The sequence below is a fragment of the Aethalodelphis obliquidens genome, unplaced genomic scaffold (genome assembly GCF_003676395.1).
Source record: "Aethalodelphis obliquidens isolate GAN/ISIS:26980383/991018 unplaced genomic scaffold, ASM367639v1 scaffold11, whole genome shotgun sequence".
Lineage (NCBI taxonomy): Eukaryota > Metazoa > Chordata > Mammalia > Artiodactyla > Delphinidae > Aethalodelphis > Aethalodelphis obliquidens.
The window spans coordinates 34,195,398-34,210,294 of NW_020837955.1; the positions used below are offsets into that span (position 1 = coordinate 34,195,398).

General features: G+C 48.7%; 1 protein-coding gene across 4 annotated transcripts in view; it reads right to left on the bottom strand.

The window, feature by feature from the left end:
* The window catches only part of RGS10 (regulator of G protein signaling 10), a 39,977-nt gene extending 26,435 nt beyond the window's left edge, over positions 1–13,542 (bottom strand). For 2 of the 4 annotated variants that reach the window (XM_027112748.1, XM_027112749.1), the window contains exons 1-3: positions 9,490–9,646; positions 2,786–2,904; positions 1,305–1,391 (exon numbers count right to left, since the gene is read on the bottom strand). In XM_027112748.1, the coding sequence (XP_026968549.1) occupies positions 1,305–1,391; positions 2,786–2,904; positions 9,490–9,631 (348 nt within the window). In that variant the 5' untranslated portion in view covers positions 9,632–9,646. Of the gene's footprint in view, positions 1–1,304; positions 1,392–2,785; positions 2,905–6,618; positions 6,641–9,489; positions 9,647–13,417 lie in introns of those variants that run through there. The other 2 variants (XM_027112750.1, XM_027112752.1) reach the window with 2 other exon arrangements.
* Positions 13,543–14,897: the final 1,355 nt, after the last annotated feature.

Consider the following 14,897-nt stretch of genomic DNA (forward strand, 5'->3'; position numbering starts at 1 on the left):
TAAGAATCCAAATGTCCAGCTTCTTTGCAAAAACAGGCAGCGTCAGACTAAAGATGGGAGAAGATGCCTTAGGAAGCAAGGTCCCTCAGGGTTCTGGGGCAAGGGTGGGCAAGCGAAGACCTAGGTGGGTAGAACCCAAAGCTGGGAAAGCTCCGACGGCCATGGACCCCAAAGCGTTCACTGCCGAAGTCAGCTAAACAACCAGCTACAGCCTCTGGAGGCAGGGCAGGCCACCCCCTAATGGCCCCAGTCCCCACCACTCCCTGCAGCCTCATACAGAAAACCTCACTCGTGCACATTATTACCGGCTCCTGTAGGCACCTAGCCACTAGCCTCTTAGAAATACACAGGCATGAGCCTCATAAACACACCCAATCCACAAGCCTCCTTCCCCATAATCTCCTCCACCACCCCAACGCCCAACCTCCAGTGGCAGAAAATCTGGTTGGCATTGGAGCTAAAGGCTACCTCCCGCAAAGAGCACACCTCCACCTCCACCCAGGAGAACAGTGAGAAACTTTCTGTGTGGGATGCCGGCCAACTACAAGGTGTTTCGTAAACATATACTGAATAATTGACAGTCCGTCGGACGTGCGTTGTGCTTTTATCACCACACATCTGCTTGACGGTGTCCGTAAAAAACACAGACACGTCAAACTCTGGGGGAAGCATGCACACAACTTATTCATGAAAAAGCAATCATACTCAATGGGAGACTCTCAATGACTTAAATCATTATTTTTACTTTAAACATTTGAACAGCTCCATTTGAAAATAGATTAACAAGGCTTCCCTGGTGGCGCAGGGGTTAAGGGACACGGGTTTGAGCCCTGGCCCGGGAAGATCCCCCATGCCACGGAGCAACTAAGCCCGTGCGCCACAACGACTGAGCCTGAACTCTAGAGGACGCAAGCCACAACTACGGAGCCCAAGTGCCACAACTACTGAAGCCCGCGCTCCTAGAGCCCGTGCTCCTCAACAAGAGAAGCCACCACAATGAGAAGCCAGCGCACCGCAATGAAGAGTGGCCCCCGCTCGCCGCAACTAGAGAAAGCCCGCGTGCAGCAATGAAGACCCAACGCAGCCAAAAATTAATTAATTTTAAAAAATAGATTAACACACTTTTTAAAAAAATTGTTAATAGTTGATCAATACCACATAGGCTATTCTGAAGTTTAAATCTTCCCCCAAATCCAATATAGATCAGATTTCCCTAGGCAATTTCAGAATTTATTGGAAAGGCAAATGTAACTTTATAAAGAGAGAAGAAAATTACCAAGAATGTGATTATAGAGTAGAAGTACCTGCTTTTTATCTTGTGTTTTCTTAAAATCTTCACATGCTAGCCAAAATAAAACATTTTCTTCACTGAATTCCTTTTTTAAAAATTCCTGTGGATGAAAAGAAGAAAAAATATCAAACAGTATTCTACTTAAAAAACAAATAATGCATTTCCCTTCAAGAACTAAGTCAAAATTCAACAAATGAGGGTGTTCATTCACCCTGTAAAAGCTCTACCCTGAAAACAAAGTGTATGTTTAATGTTAAAGCTGGAATTTCATATGCATTTGAACTTAATGGGTTTGACACTCTGGAAAAGAGTAAACATGAAGTAGGAATCTACTCACCATTCTCAATTGACAATAAGTTACCAAAAAGTAAATTAAAGTGGAAGATAGATTAGTTCCTTCCAGACAGTGTTTAAACAAAGTACATTCCTTCAAAATCAGGCTCATTTTTTTAAACAAAAGAAAAGAAAACATACTAAGCATGTCTAAAAATGCCACAATGAAAACCATTTCAAGCTGGAGGTGTGCTTTCTTTTGGCAGGTGTTGGGGGCTTAGTGGCACAGCCAGCTATCCTGCTGTGCACGGAAAAGTTTTCTCCCGGAGATCTAGACGGTGCTCTAGATGGTGGTCCTATGTCCAGAAATGCCTGCTACCCCCTCCTTGGAGTCTGCTACAGAGACCAACAGCATCAGGGCTTATCCTGGCCTGACCCAGGACTTAAAAGACAAAAGTCAGTGGGACTCAGGCAGATACAAGGCATTCTTGAAATTCACCTGTGCTTCTTTTGACACTTGGGGTTTCTGCAGGCCATTTCTAGGCAGCCCTGACACTTCCCCATCCACCTGCTCTCCTCTCTGAGTTCATCTTCACTTTGTCAGCTGATGTCCAGCCTCTTTCACTCTGTTAATATGTATCCTGAGAATCCCCAACATACAAGTGAACAAACCTTCACACCAGAGAGACCCAGACCACCCCCTCCCAGGTGTCACAGAGCTGGAAATTCTTTGTAGATTCTGCCAGTGAGCACAGTACCTCTTCCTCATCACCCCACCCCGCTCCCATCTAGCTATATAAAAACCAGAAAGAGGGACTTCCCTGCTGGCGCAGCGGATAGGACTCTGCGCTCCCAATGCAGGGGGCTCAGGTTCAATCCCTGGTCAGGGAAATAGATCCCACATGTATGCCACAACTAAGAGTTCGCATGTCACAACTAGGGAGCCTATGTGTTAAAACTAAGGAGCCCGCCTGCCGCAACTAAGACCCGGTGCAACCAAATAAATTAAAAAAAAAAAAAAACAGAAACAGTCTGTGCACGCCCCTCTGTGCTGGTCCACGACTGCCCAGGAAAGCACTTCCATCTTGGTCATGACAGGTGAGAAGTTCTGCTTCTCAAGTTGGGCCAGACAGTGTTAAAACCTGGCCTGTGCTCCACCCACAGGCTTCTAAACTTCTTTGTATGTGCGTCGAGCCCGGTGAACAACGAAAAAAGTCAAACCCTAAATCTTTTCACGCCTTCCGGGTCTTCAAGCAGATTCTCCAGAGAAGCCGCCCATTTGTCTGCGCTCTTGGGGTTCTGGTGGCTGCTGCTGGAACTCCCATCACTGTCATGGATGTCTGCAAAGCAAAGTTTAGACTGTGTATGTGGCCCAAAGATACTGTCATCTTATAACGGGCATTATGATCATTGTCATCACCATTATGGCTTAGATGTAATAGTAAGTTATATGCCAGAATCTGCTCTCCGTGCTTGACACAGTGAATTCATTCTAGTCCTGACAACAGCCTTATGAAGGGCATGCTGCTATTCCCTCCATTTTACAGATGCGGAAAACTGTGGCTCCGAGTTGAGAAGGGACTTGTCATTTCCCAACACTCCCCATATATCCTTCCCCCACCCACGTGTCCACTGGCTGACCCGCAGGCAGCCTTCAAGTCTCCCTCAAGCCCTCCTCCCAGGGACCTTGACTCAACAGCAACTCTTCCCCCATTACATTCTGTGCACAGTCTTATAATTATCCTGCTGTGTTGTGACTGCACGACCGGCGCTCACCAGTCTGAAAGCTCCTCTGCATCTTGATCTTGTATCTCCAGCAGGTAGCTCATTGCCTGGCACATAGATTAAAGTGTGTACCAGGGCCGGGACTAGGGTGGGGAAAGGGAGGCACTGGCCAGAGGTGCAAAATTTAAGGGGGTGCTCAAAAAACTCAGGCATCAGGTAAATGAGGTTTTCATGCAATATTCTGAAAAATCAAAATTAATGCAAAAAATTCCAAAATGAGCAAAATACCAAAAATTTAAATAAAGACAGGATCATTATAACTGATTTTTCCTTGTGCCTCTCAGGCTCCAATATGTCTCGGCGGGACGCTGTTACGAAGGGCATAGGCTAAATGAATCCGTGACTTTGCACCTGCACATCTGCTGCACTCTCTTACTCTTACCTCTAAAAAGAGCCTCTTGACTAAAGGAAAGGGGACGGGGACCTCCAACTAACACACTCTGGCTACTTGTCTGAAGGAGGAAGTAACAACACAAACACACCTCATCTACAGAACTTGGCCCCTTCCTGGAGTCAAGGGAAAATCCATGGAATGTCACTTCGGATGGGCCCAGGTTCCAAAGCCAGTTTTGTCAATTCGAACTATGTGAACATGGGCAAAACTCTGTGTAAGATGAAGATAATCCCCCTATCTCTTGGGGTTATCAGAAGGATTAAAGGAGGAAACACATCAGGCACCTAGATGCTCACAGTGTACCCTCAAAAAATATTAGTTCTTCTCTCTGCTTCCTTAAAATAATGATTTATCAAGTGAACTATTTTTATAGCTAATACTTCTTTTCTCCACTGCTTTCTTTTTTTTCAAAGTAGAGACATGTCTCTCTAAAGAAAAGTTTGAATCTGGGAGAAAATAAACTTTAAATTAAGAAATCAGCAAAACAATCATTTTAAAAGGATAAATTTTAAAAGTCTTATGAATATTAATTGCTGCAAGTAGCTAGGTGGTCATATGGTTTCAAATGTTTTTGGAGGAAAGTTGTATCAGAATATGTTGAACATGGAAGTAATGCAGCTTCTGTGATCTACTGTATTCTATTGGAGGTCAACAAACATATTAATTTCTCAAGCAGCTGAGACTCGGTCTCCTAGCATCTGGGAAAACTACCTGGGTTCTATACATTGATTGGCTGATTTAGGCTAAATAAAGCAGAAGCAATATGCATTGGTGATGGAGCACATAAGAGAGTTGTTTGGGACAAATCCATTCCTTTACTTGAGAGGCAAACTCACTCAAACACCACAAATGGACCTGACACTTCTCTAAAGTGAATCTTCAGTTCGTGGAGATTAAATTAGTTCTCTGCTCTCTTTGCAAATGTTAAAACGGCAAGCTTCTGAACACTGCATTTCTTCCCAATGAAGTATAAATCAAATTAAAAGATCATTATCGTAAGAAATTTCTGCAACAGGGTTCATTCTGCCAAGCATTTCACAGATTTACTCCCTGTTCTCTACCCAGAGAATACAGTTTGACAGTTTACTCTACTCCCCTAGCAGATCTTCTCTTAAGTAAATAAATTAGAGACACAAGTTCGCTGTTCCGGAAAAATCGTAGGTAGCCAGAAATTTCTCTCGTCATTGCAGAACAACTGCTTTGGCTATAACTTTTCAACCTTGGCCTGTAGTGATTCCAAAACTCTTGACGTTCTTTTCAATAATAAACCAAACCACATTTGGGTTTTCACAGCCTCACTGTCTTGCAAATAAATACACTTGGTGGATTCCCATTTAGCCAATAGAGTGCCCTGGTTAACTAGGTCTTCTGGTTAACTGAGAGATAAGATAGCCATCCCCACGGTGAGACAATTGCTCCCTCCTCACTCCCCTCTTTTATTTCATACTCTAGTCATTTTGCATATTAGGTTTCTGTGCTGGCTTTCGTGTGAACAAAAAGTTTTACAACTCAAAACCCACTCATCTGATCTAGTCTCCTTATTTAACAGACTGAGAAATAAAGGTCCAGAGGGTAAGGTGACCCAGCTAAGGAACTGCTGGATGGAACCAGTACTGGGACTTAAATATGCGGGCAATTGTCCCCACCAGGACCACCTCTATGGAACCCCAGGGTGCCTCGGAACACAGGAGTTTGCAGATGGGTGGCCCTTCCTTTCAGTTCCCTCCTAGGCTACCATTTCCCTTCCATCGATATCATGAAATACGTCTATGGCTGACACTGTTACAGAGGCACAGAGTTTTCAGAGCTGGCCCAGAAAGCATATACCAAGACACAGAAAGTATCGCCATAGCCATGGTTATTAGTTTCGGCTTTGGTGCCATGGATAAAGAGAAATTTCTTCTTGCCCTTCTGCTCACCTTCTGCCCTAGCATTCCTTTTACTATAGGAATCTTCTACTCAAACTCTACTGCCATGTGTTTTCACTTTTCCAGAAATACTGACTTGAATTTTGCCAAGACTTCCTGATTGTCTTTTCATTTTGATTAAGGCCTTTGGCTACGCCTTTTTTTTTTAATCCTTCTTGATTGGTATCAATATAGATAGATATCTCTAGTTAGAGCAACATTTGCAAACTCCATTCACTTAATGATGTCTCTCCTTTCCAAGTCATTATCCCCAACCTCCAATGAGACTGGCAGAGGTCCACTCCATTTGGCAATGCCCTAAGAGACTGCCCCCTAACCTGAGGCATTTCCATTTCTCAGGATCCTCGTCGGTACAAGTAGACTTGCCCTATTTTCCGATGCATGTAAGTAAGGGCTTCCTAAGACAACTTGGTTCACTTTAAATGTTACAATCAGTCCAATGATGTATAGGAGAAAGAAATAACCTTTCTTCACAGCAAGCAAGTTTACTTCTGAGCTTAAGAATAAAGCAAAAACAAGAGTTCCCAGCTTCCCAACTCCTTCCCAGTTCCTGGCACTTGGAAACACAAAGGTCCAACACTCTTCTTTCCTTTTTCATTGATAAAAGTTTCCATTTTAGATGGATTACACAAGAAGGTAGGTTGGGAATGCACAGCTGGAAAAAGAGTTAAACCTATCTTTCTAGCAGCTTTAAGATCACTCAAGCTAGTAAGGAGCAGGTGGTGATGACATTTGTTTGTTCCCATTTTGTCCAGCCCTGCTCATTTGTTGTTGTCGTTTAGATCATCTGTAAAACATTTCTGCAATGAAAAAAATAATTTTTTTTACCTCCTGGGCCCTTCAAAGCATTTTAGAGCTTCAGATTTTTGCAGGCACGATACTTACGTTTCAATATACTCATCTTCAGATGAATCTGTCATTGGCTAATAATAACCATTAACACTTACGAATCATTCACAATGTGCTGGGTACTATTCCAAGCTTTTTCCATGGGTTAAATCATTCTGTTCTCACAACGACCCTCAGATGTGCTTAGTAGTATCCTCACTTCACAGATGAGGAAACGGAGGCACAGTAACTCGCAAGGGGCACCCAGCTAGAAACGGGGAGTCACGGTCCAAGCCCAGGTAGTCCTGCCTCCAGAGCCCAGGTCAATGGGCTGCCATTGTTAGTTTTGATATCTGCTGATCTTCACATTCACAGAAGCCAGAACATGATGGCCTTGACAAGAATGATAACACTTATGTGTGAGAAGACTGCAAAAACGAAGAGTCCAATTCCTTGCAGACAAAAACCCACCTACGACTGGGCCAGAATCATCCAGCACATAAACACAACGGGCAGACGCTTTCCATGTACGTTTACGTTGTTCTGTGCGGTAAAAGCTGTTATTTCAAAGCCGGCACAGCATCCAGGTACAGAGGGCTGAGGCTGACTGCTTGCAGCACATTGTCTGATGCATTATTTATAGATGCCATGATGTCATATCTAACAGAGACCTTCTCCAGACAGTAATTCCTTGGAAATCCATACTCAGAAGGCATCTCTAACACTCATCGGAACAAATTCCTGCTATTAGTCTTCAGGAAGGTCTGGCTAATGGTCCTGCATAGACAATTTCCCCAAGTCAAAGATTTTAGTAAACTCTCAATATCCAGCTTCCTCAACAGCAGAGTCAACTTACATCCTCAGAGGGTTTGTCAAAGGCACCCCCCAAACGCACAGCACATTAAAGAAAACAAACTAAACATTCAAGCCCAGGAAAAGGCAGAAATGTTAACCCTAAATTCTAATGTGGTTTGGTACCACACACACACACACCATACTCCTTTAAAATAATCAGGGAAAGTACACACCCCACAAAACTGATTTAAAACCTCATATCACCTATTATCACATCAAACATCACATTTTTTAAAAAGTCATCCCACTTAGAAGCAGAGAATCCGTTTTCACAACTGGTGATCCATGTAAGGCTCCAGAGAAACTGGGTCATGGAAACCCTCTATCTAAATATTACTTAAGTGTTTATCAGCTCCAGTATCTAGCTTCTGAGAATAATGAGCGTTCAGGCATGCAATTCCCTTGGTAGGGAGGTTTGCATGAACTGCCATTAGCAGAAAATAAAAATAAAATCGTTTTGAAATAATCATACTGATAGCAAGCATCAAAGACCAGAGCAGGCCAACAGGCTGGAGAGGTCAGCTGGGCTCAGAAACGGCCTCATGGCGGTTTTCCCACGAGGTCTGAGGCCTCAGAAAAAGTCAAGTTGCTCAGCCGAGCCCTCCAGAGGCCCCCTGTGCACCTGCATCTGCACCACACACACCCCTACCTCTACCCTGCCCGCCAGCACCCAGCGATGGGTGAGCTGAGGGCATATCTGATAGCCAAAGGGGTGGGGAGCCTTCCTTACGTGCCATGCTCTGGGGTCTGCCTGGGGAGGTCCCTGCAGCCCAAAACTCCGCTGTCTTCTCAGAGACGCTTTGTGCGAGACAGACGGGGGCTGTGGGGCTCCAGAGCACCCTTTTGGATCCAGAGGAAAAGCAAACCTCAACATCCTCTTCTGAGTGGACTAAACAACAGATGGCCCCAGTTTCCACTTTCTACCAGAGGGAAGGAAATAAGGACGCCAGACTGTCATCTGTAGCTTCCCTAGAATCCTCACTTTCTAGGCAAAGGCCCAGAAAAAATAAAAACTACCCAGAAGCCCAATTCTGGAGGTGAAAGTGAAGACCCTGTCCGTATTTCTTCTCACTTTCCAGAAGCCCCCATGCTTCCTCTGGGACCTGACTTATGCGGAAATGTGCCCTTGCTCTCCCCTGGCCCCCACCTCAGGGAAAATAAGTAACTTTTTCTCTCCGGTGTCAGTAGGGTAGACTGTGTATTTCTTGAGAGTAAGAGCTGTGTCTTCCTCAGGGTCTGCAGTGCAGGGCACTCTTGTATAGATTTATAGTGATAGCTGTTTTCTGATAGATTGTCAGGTTGAGCGGGGGACAAAACAGAGAGGAGGATGACGGTTGTAAAAAGAGGTGGCATTTACTGAACACTGACTACATCCCATCTCAACCTCACAGCCCTTGGAGGTTGGGTCCATCGGTGGCCCATTTTACAGATGAGGTAACTGAGGCACAACAAGGTTAAATCACTTGCTCCAAAGGGGAAAGCCAGGAAGTTGATGAGCTGGGACTCAACCCTAGGCTGTCTGGCTGCAGAGGCTGTTAAGGGAAGGGCAGGGAAAGACGCAAGAAATAAAAGGCAGGTCCATTTTCTCAGGGAAATTAAAAATAATTGAGAAGATGAAGCCAGGCATTCCCAGATGGCATCTGGCTGCAATGCCACACACTGCCATGAAGTTTTCTTCACTGGTCCATGAAAGAATGAGAATAAGCAGAAGGAAATATTTACCAAGTGAGCTGTGCTGATCGAGTGGGACAGTGTTGGGTTGTCTTTTTTAAGTAGGTAATTACATTTATTTACAGGGTACAAAAGACAAGAGCTACACAAGGGAGCACAGTGGGACAGGTCTTCCTATCGCCCCTGTCCTTCAGCGACCCAGAGCCTCTCCCCTAGAAGCAACAGCCTCTGGAAGATTCTTGTGTATCAGGACAAGTTCTTTACGTGACATTATATCTCTCCTACTATTTGGGGTGTTGAAACATCCTTCATTTGTGGGATGATAAAGACAGTTGATGATGGTATTGTTGCTTTTTAATGTCCCAACTGGAGAAAGAAAGAAAGAAAAGAAAGAAGGAAGGAAGTGGAGCAGAGAAGCAGGGAGGCGAGGAAGGAAAGAGAAAAGCCCACCACTCCACACTCACTCTCTAAATACACACAAGCAAGATGACACACTGGATACTGTGTGAGGTCACGCAGGCAGCTCTGGGCTCGGTCAGAGATCTGAGTCCCCTGGTCTGTCCCTTCTGAAATGGGCGGCCTCTGCAGCTGTCCGGGGAGAGGCATGATGGGCAGGCTGCATTTCAGATGCAGAGAGGGAGGCAGGAGGCCTGGAAGAGCGGGCCTCCTGGAGATTTGGGAGAGGACACAGGACAGAGGTGGGAATGTCCAGCCACCCAAGGGCGGGGCGGGCAGTGGGGGGACTGGGCGAGAAGGCAAGCCAGATGAGGGGTCCCTGAGCCCACCACAGAGCGGGGACAGCAGAGCCGACCCACAGGCACTCGGCGGGGCCCTCGAGAGATGGGAACCTACTGGGAAGGGAAATTGGTCCCCGGAAGTCTGCAAGGGACTGTTTGGCTCCAGTGTGCGCCTCCTGACAGCTCTTATCAAGGAGCTGCTTCTGTCGCCTGCCTGGGCCCCCGCTGCCACCCCCGGGGCTGCTGCCGTGGAGAGCTATCTGGGGGAAGCAGAAGAAACTGGTGAGCGTAAATTTAGTACAATTTAAACAGCAAGTTCCCAGAGCCCAGCGGCAGGGGGCCGAGGGGATTACTCAACCCCAGGGAGGGAAATGACTCAGTTCACCCAGAAAGCCCTAGGAAATGGCCCAGCCAGGCACCTGCCTGGTTTCCACAGTTTCTAACAGTGAGTAAAGGAGACATCAGTTCATACATCATACAGTCTGTGAAGGCAAGTAAAGCACCCCGAGCGCCCGGCACCCACCAGTCCGCGAGCTGCCCGCGGTGGTGTTCAGGTCGCCACACGTGTATAAACCACGCCCCTCGCTCAGCCCCGCCTCTCTGTGCCCGCTTCGTTCTCCCCGAATCTGAAGGCCCGGCTCAGTGATGTTCGGCAGGGAAAATTTCCCCCAGCAGCCAAGCCGGCCATTAAATTGTATGTCAACTGTCATCTTTAAATAAAAACTTAAGCCCTGCCATAAATCTGAAACTGGTCCCAGAGGTTTAATGGGATAATGTATAACAGGCTCTGGGCGGGGGAGCGGGGAATTCCCCTGGCGGTTCAGCCCGTGTTCTGCTCGCAGGGGGCGGTGGAAGGCCGTGGCTCTGGCTTTGCTTTTCAAGCGAAGAGCATCCCATGTACCATCAACAGTGCAAGTCGCTGTGGGGGGCAGGGTGGGTGCACAGAATCCTTGGCGGGGTCCTCACACTTAAGTGGCGTAAGAATCAACTGTCAAAAATGCAGCCAACTCTCCCTCCCACCTCGGGTCCGCAGGACTGAATCCGGGACGGGGCGGGGTCTGGGGGGGCCTGGAAAGCTGCATTTTGTCGAGCCCACCTCCACTCCCACCCCCTTGTGGTTCGTGAACACACTTTGAGAAAGCTCAGGAAGGAGAATATTTGCCCTTTGAATCACACTTTGAAACTTGGAATTAAGCGTTGGGAGCACCAAACTTCAGTTTAAAGACATTGTCTCCAATAAGATTTTGCAGAAAAGCAAGAAAGGTTTGGAGTAAAAGGAGCTGGGAGGCAGGACTGCAGCCAGGCTCAAATCAGGGTCCAGCAGGGATGGATCCGGGTTTTGTGGGGCCAGAAACTTACACAATCTGGAGAGCCACTTTAAGAAAAATAATTCAAAATCACCAAAAAAACACACACAAAATTCAGTCCAGGGTCCCATGGATCACTTGGCTGGCTTCCCAGTGCCTTTGCCTCGGGGCCCACATTCCCCCTTTCTCACTGCTGGGTGGTGATGACCAAACTGGCAGGGGCTCATTTGTCCTTTCCCATCAGGGGGTAGACATTAAACCTAAAAGTCATAAAGAAATCGGGCTCTTGGAAGTCTGGCATTTAATACCAATCCATGATTTTTAGCTACTGATCTTTCTATCAGTGACCTAACCACATTTCATCAGACTTAAAATGTGTTACCCTGAAAGAGGTACACTCCACTGGTGTCCCTAAAACTGCCACCAGTCTTTCTGGGGTACAACCTGCCCACATGCAACAGCACCCCAAAACCATGTATGTCCCAAAATTCATGTGTTCTATTTGGAAGACTTCAACCCAAAAGCGAACTGTGCAGGGATGTTCAAAGCAGCTCTATTTATAATAGGAAAAGGTGGAAAAGATAAGAGCTAACCATTATTACTCAGTAATGCCATGCACTGTACTAGGGACTTCATATATATGCTTTCATGTATTTGATTCCACAGCTCTATTGAACCCACTTTACTGAGGCGAAAACGGACGCAGAGGTGTGCTGGTAAACCAGCTCTCCCAGGGAAAAACAAAAACAAAAAAGCTTGATTTTTAGCATCTGCTGATTTCCAAGGTGTAAGTGGCCACTGGTAGCCAATTTCAAGCTACCTACGGTTTAGCAACCAGCTTCCAAATTTCCCCATAATTTAGCAATTGGCTCGGAGGTAAAGTAACTTGCCCAAGGTAGCTGAATGATAGAGTCACGGTGGGAACCAGGAGTTTAACTTCAGAGTCCAGGCTCTGACCACCACTCCGTAGGCCTGTGAATACCTAACAATAAGGAATGGCTAAAAGGAACGCCCACAGGGGAATCCTTTGACCCACAGGTAACACAGAAAGGTTTACATGACCACTAACACTAACTCTGATATAAGCAATTTATAACTCTATGAAGTCCTACTTTATTAGAGTTGTCCTAAATGGTAAATGCAATAATTTGCAAAATCTGATGGATGAGAAACCAGCTTCGATTTAGCGTTTAAAGAAGGGTATCTTATTCTCATTTTGCGGATCCTTATCTACACAGAGAGGCTCCACAGCTAGTAGTGGTGGAGGTGGGATTTGGACCCAGCTAACCTACTTTCAGTCCATCCTCTTCACCACAGTGTCCCTCATAAAATACATTAGGTGAAAAAAAGATACGGGCCAACACGTACAGACTCTTGGTACTAGCAGAAGCGTCTCGGGGTGGGAGGCGGCAGAAAAGCCTCTGAACTCCAGAGTCAGGCCGAGCTGGGTTTGAAAGATTCTCCATCACCTAAGTGTGACTTGGAGCACGTTACCTAATAGCTCCTGGCTTCAGTTCCCTTCTCCGTAAAGTGGGGAGAACAATGCCTGTCTCAATGGGTTGCCCTAAAGGTGAAAAGAGAATTCACAAAACAGAGTGAACACAGACCCAGGCCCACAATTAGCGCTCAAAAGGGGCTTAGCTATTAGGAGCAAAAAGGGTAAGATGGTTGGAATCAAGGGCATGGTTTCATCTTCACCACGGGTTCTTTGTCCTATCAAATCGTTCCAAATTGTGGCTGGTCCAGAGTGACAGCCAAACTGTATCCTTTGTCGGCTCTTCCCTGGCGCTAACTGCAGATGCGCCCTTCACCTGGTATTTATTCACCCTCCGAACTGCCCCATAGTTCGGCTTCTCGGCGCAGAACAGGCCTTGACAGCGCTGTCGGATGCCTGGGGTCCAGGCGTGCCTTTCCTGGCGCCGCGTGGGCATCATTCGCACCAACGCCCGCAGCGGAGGCAGAGGACTCTCGAAGGGAGGGAACTCGCGCGACGTTCTGCTTTCGGAATCTAGAGCCCATACTACCTCCAAAGTTTGGAGGTGTTTTGGATCTCCTTTTTCTCCCAGACCATCACTAAAAAGAAAACTGCTGTTGTTCCTCCTTTCAGACAAACTTCCTCCCCAGCGCGCCTCTCGGGGTTCTGCGCTCCCGCCGCGGCTGGGACCGCAGGGGCGCTGGACGGAGCAGGGAGAAGTGGCGCGTTCGGCCGGGGCTCCCCTCCGTGCGGCATCGCAGAGCCGCGCCCGAGCCTAGTAAGGATGGCCTGGGAGGGCAGCGCCTGCCCGGGCGGTTCATCGCAGCCCCTGCGGGCGCCCCAATCCCCAGCACGCGGGGTCCAGGGAGCTTACCTGACGGCGGCCGCTTCCTGCTCAGCCGACTCACGGCGCGGTTAAACATAGCCGCGGGCAACCCAGGGAGGAAGGAGGATCCGCTGGGCAGCGCGGCGGCTGAGCTGGAGGAAGGCGAGGAGGAGGAGCCCGCTCAGCACCGCCCCGGAGCGTGCGGCCCCCACCCTGCCGCCCTCCTCCCGGCCAGACGCCGCGTGGCGCGCTCCGTGCGCCCTACCGGCCCGCCCAGGAGGGGGCCCTGCGGTCCCGCCCCGGGGTGCCTGGGCGGGCAGGGCGCACCCGGGTGACACCCAAACGCCGGGACCCGGCCCAGATCCCAGGACGGAGCGCACTCTCTCGGAAGTAGTCCGCGCCGCCAGGGACTTAGGAACCCTGCCCAGGTGGTTCGCGGGTCCCGGGGACCCTTCGCCGCCCGGCGGGGTTCTCCAGAGAAGCTGCCCGAGCCCCGCCCTACCCTGCCCCCAGCTCCAGCGTCCATCCCTGCCTCCCGCCCTCTCCCTGCAGCCCTGGGAAACTGACGCGGCGCCTTCAGCGCACTGCGCTTCGTGGCTCAGCGCGCTTTTGCCGGGCGGCCGGCGAGGGTCACCTCCTGGTTCAGAGACCGGAAAGCTGAGGCCTCGTGGTTCTGAAAAACCCAGGTGCGGCCCACGGCCTTCACCTCCTTGCCCTCGGGTTCCTGGATCCCTGCGCGCCCGGGCTTGCCCGTCCCGCGACTCCGTGGGCGCTGGGCCTTCCCACGGCCGCGAAAGCCAGCGGGGCATCGCCAGGACCCGGGCCGCGGTGTCCGCGGGCTGAGCGAGCCGAGCCGGAGCAAGTGGGCGCCCTCTCCCGGGCCGCGCTGCGCGGGCGCCGAAATTTGGGCGCCTTCTGCCCTCGGTCTTGAGGCTCCAAGGGCGGACCTCGGGGGAATTCCGTAGGAACCCCTCAGGTTCCAGTGCGGAGCTGTGCCTCTGCCCCGCACACCGGCTGGCCGGAGACACTAACTTTCGGGACACGTGGCACACCTTTCGGCGGGGCCTTTGCGCTCAACGCTCGGAATCACTCGGGCCGCACTGCGCTCCACTTCTGATTTCTCCTCTCCCGCCGCCAGTCACCTGCTTAGGGCCGCCAGCTCCACTCGAATCTATTATCTCATTTCTTCTGCAAAACAGCCCAAGAGGGGGTATCGTTAGCCCCATTTTCTTGAGGATTTGGTTTACGAGTAATTGTCTTTCTGGCGAGTCCTACTTTTCTCCTGTGTATCTGGCTTTGTCTCTAAATTAGTCTTTATTTTTAGCTGTACTAATTGCTATTTTTCTAAACTGTTCCCCAGTCGTCGGTCCCCCCTCCACCCATCCTTTCTCAGTATTTTCACTAGTTGGCATTTTCTTTTGTGTCTTCTATTCTGAGCTTCCCATTCCGCTCATTTTTCCTCCCTCCCTCTACCCACCCCTTCAGCCCCAATCCCCCCCCCATCTCTGGCCTTCTGTGGTTGTTTCTC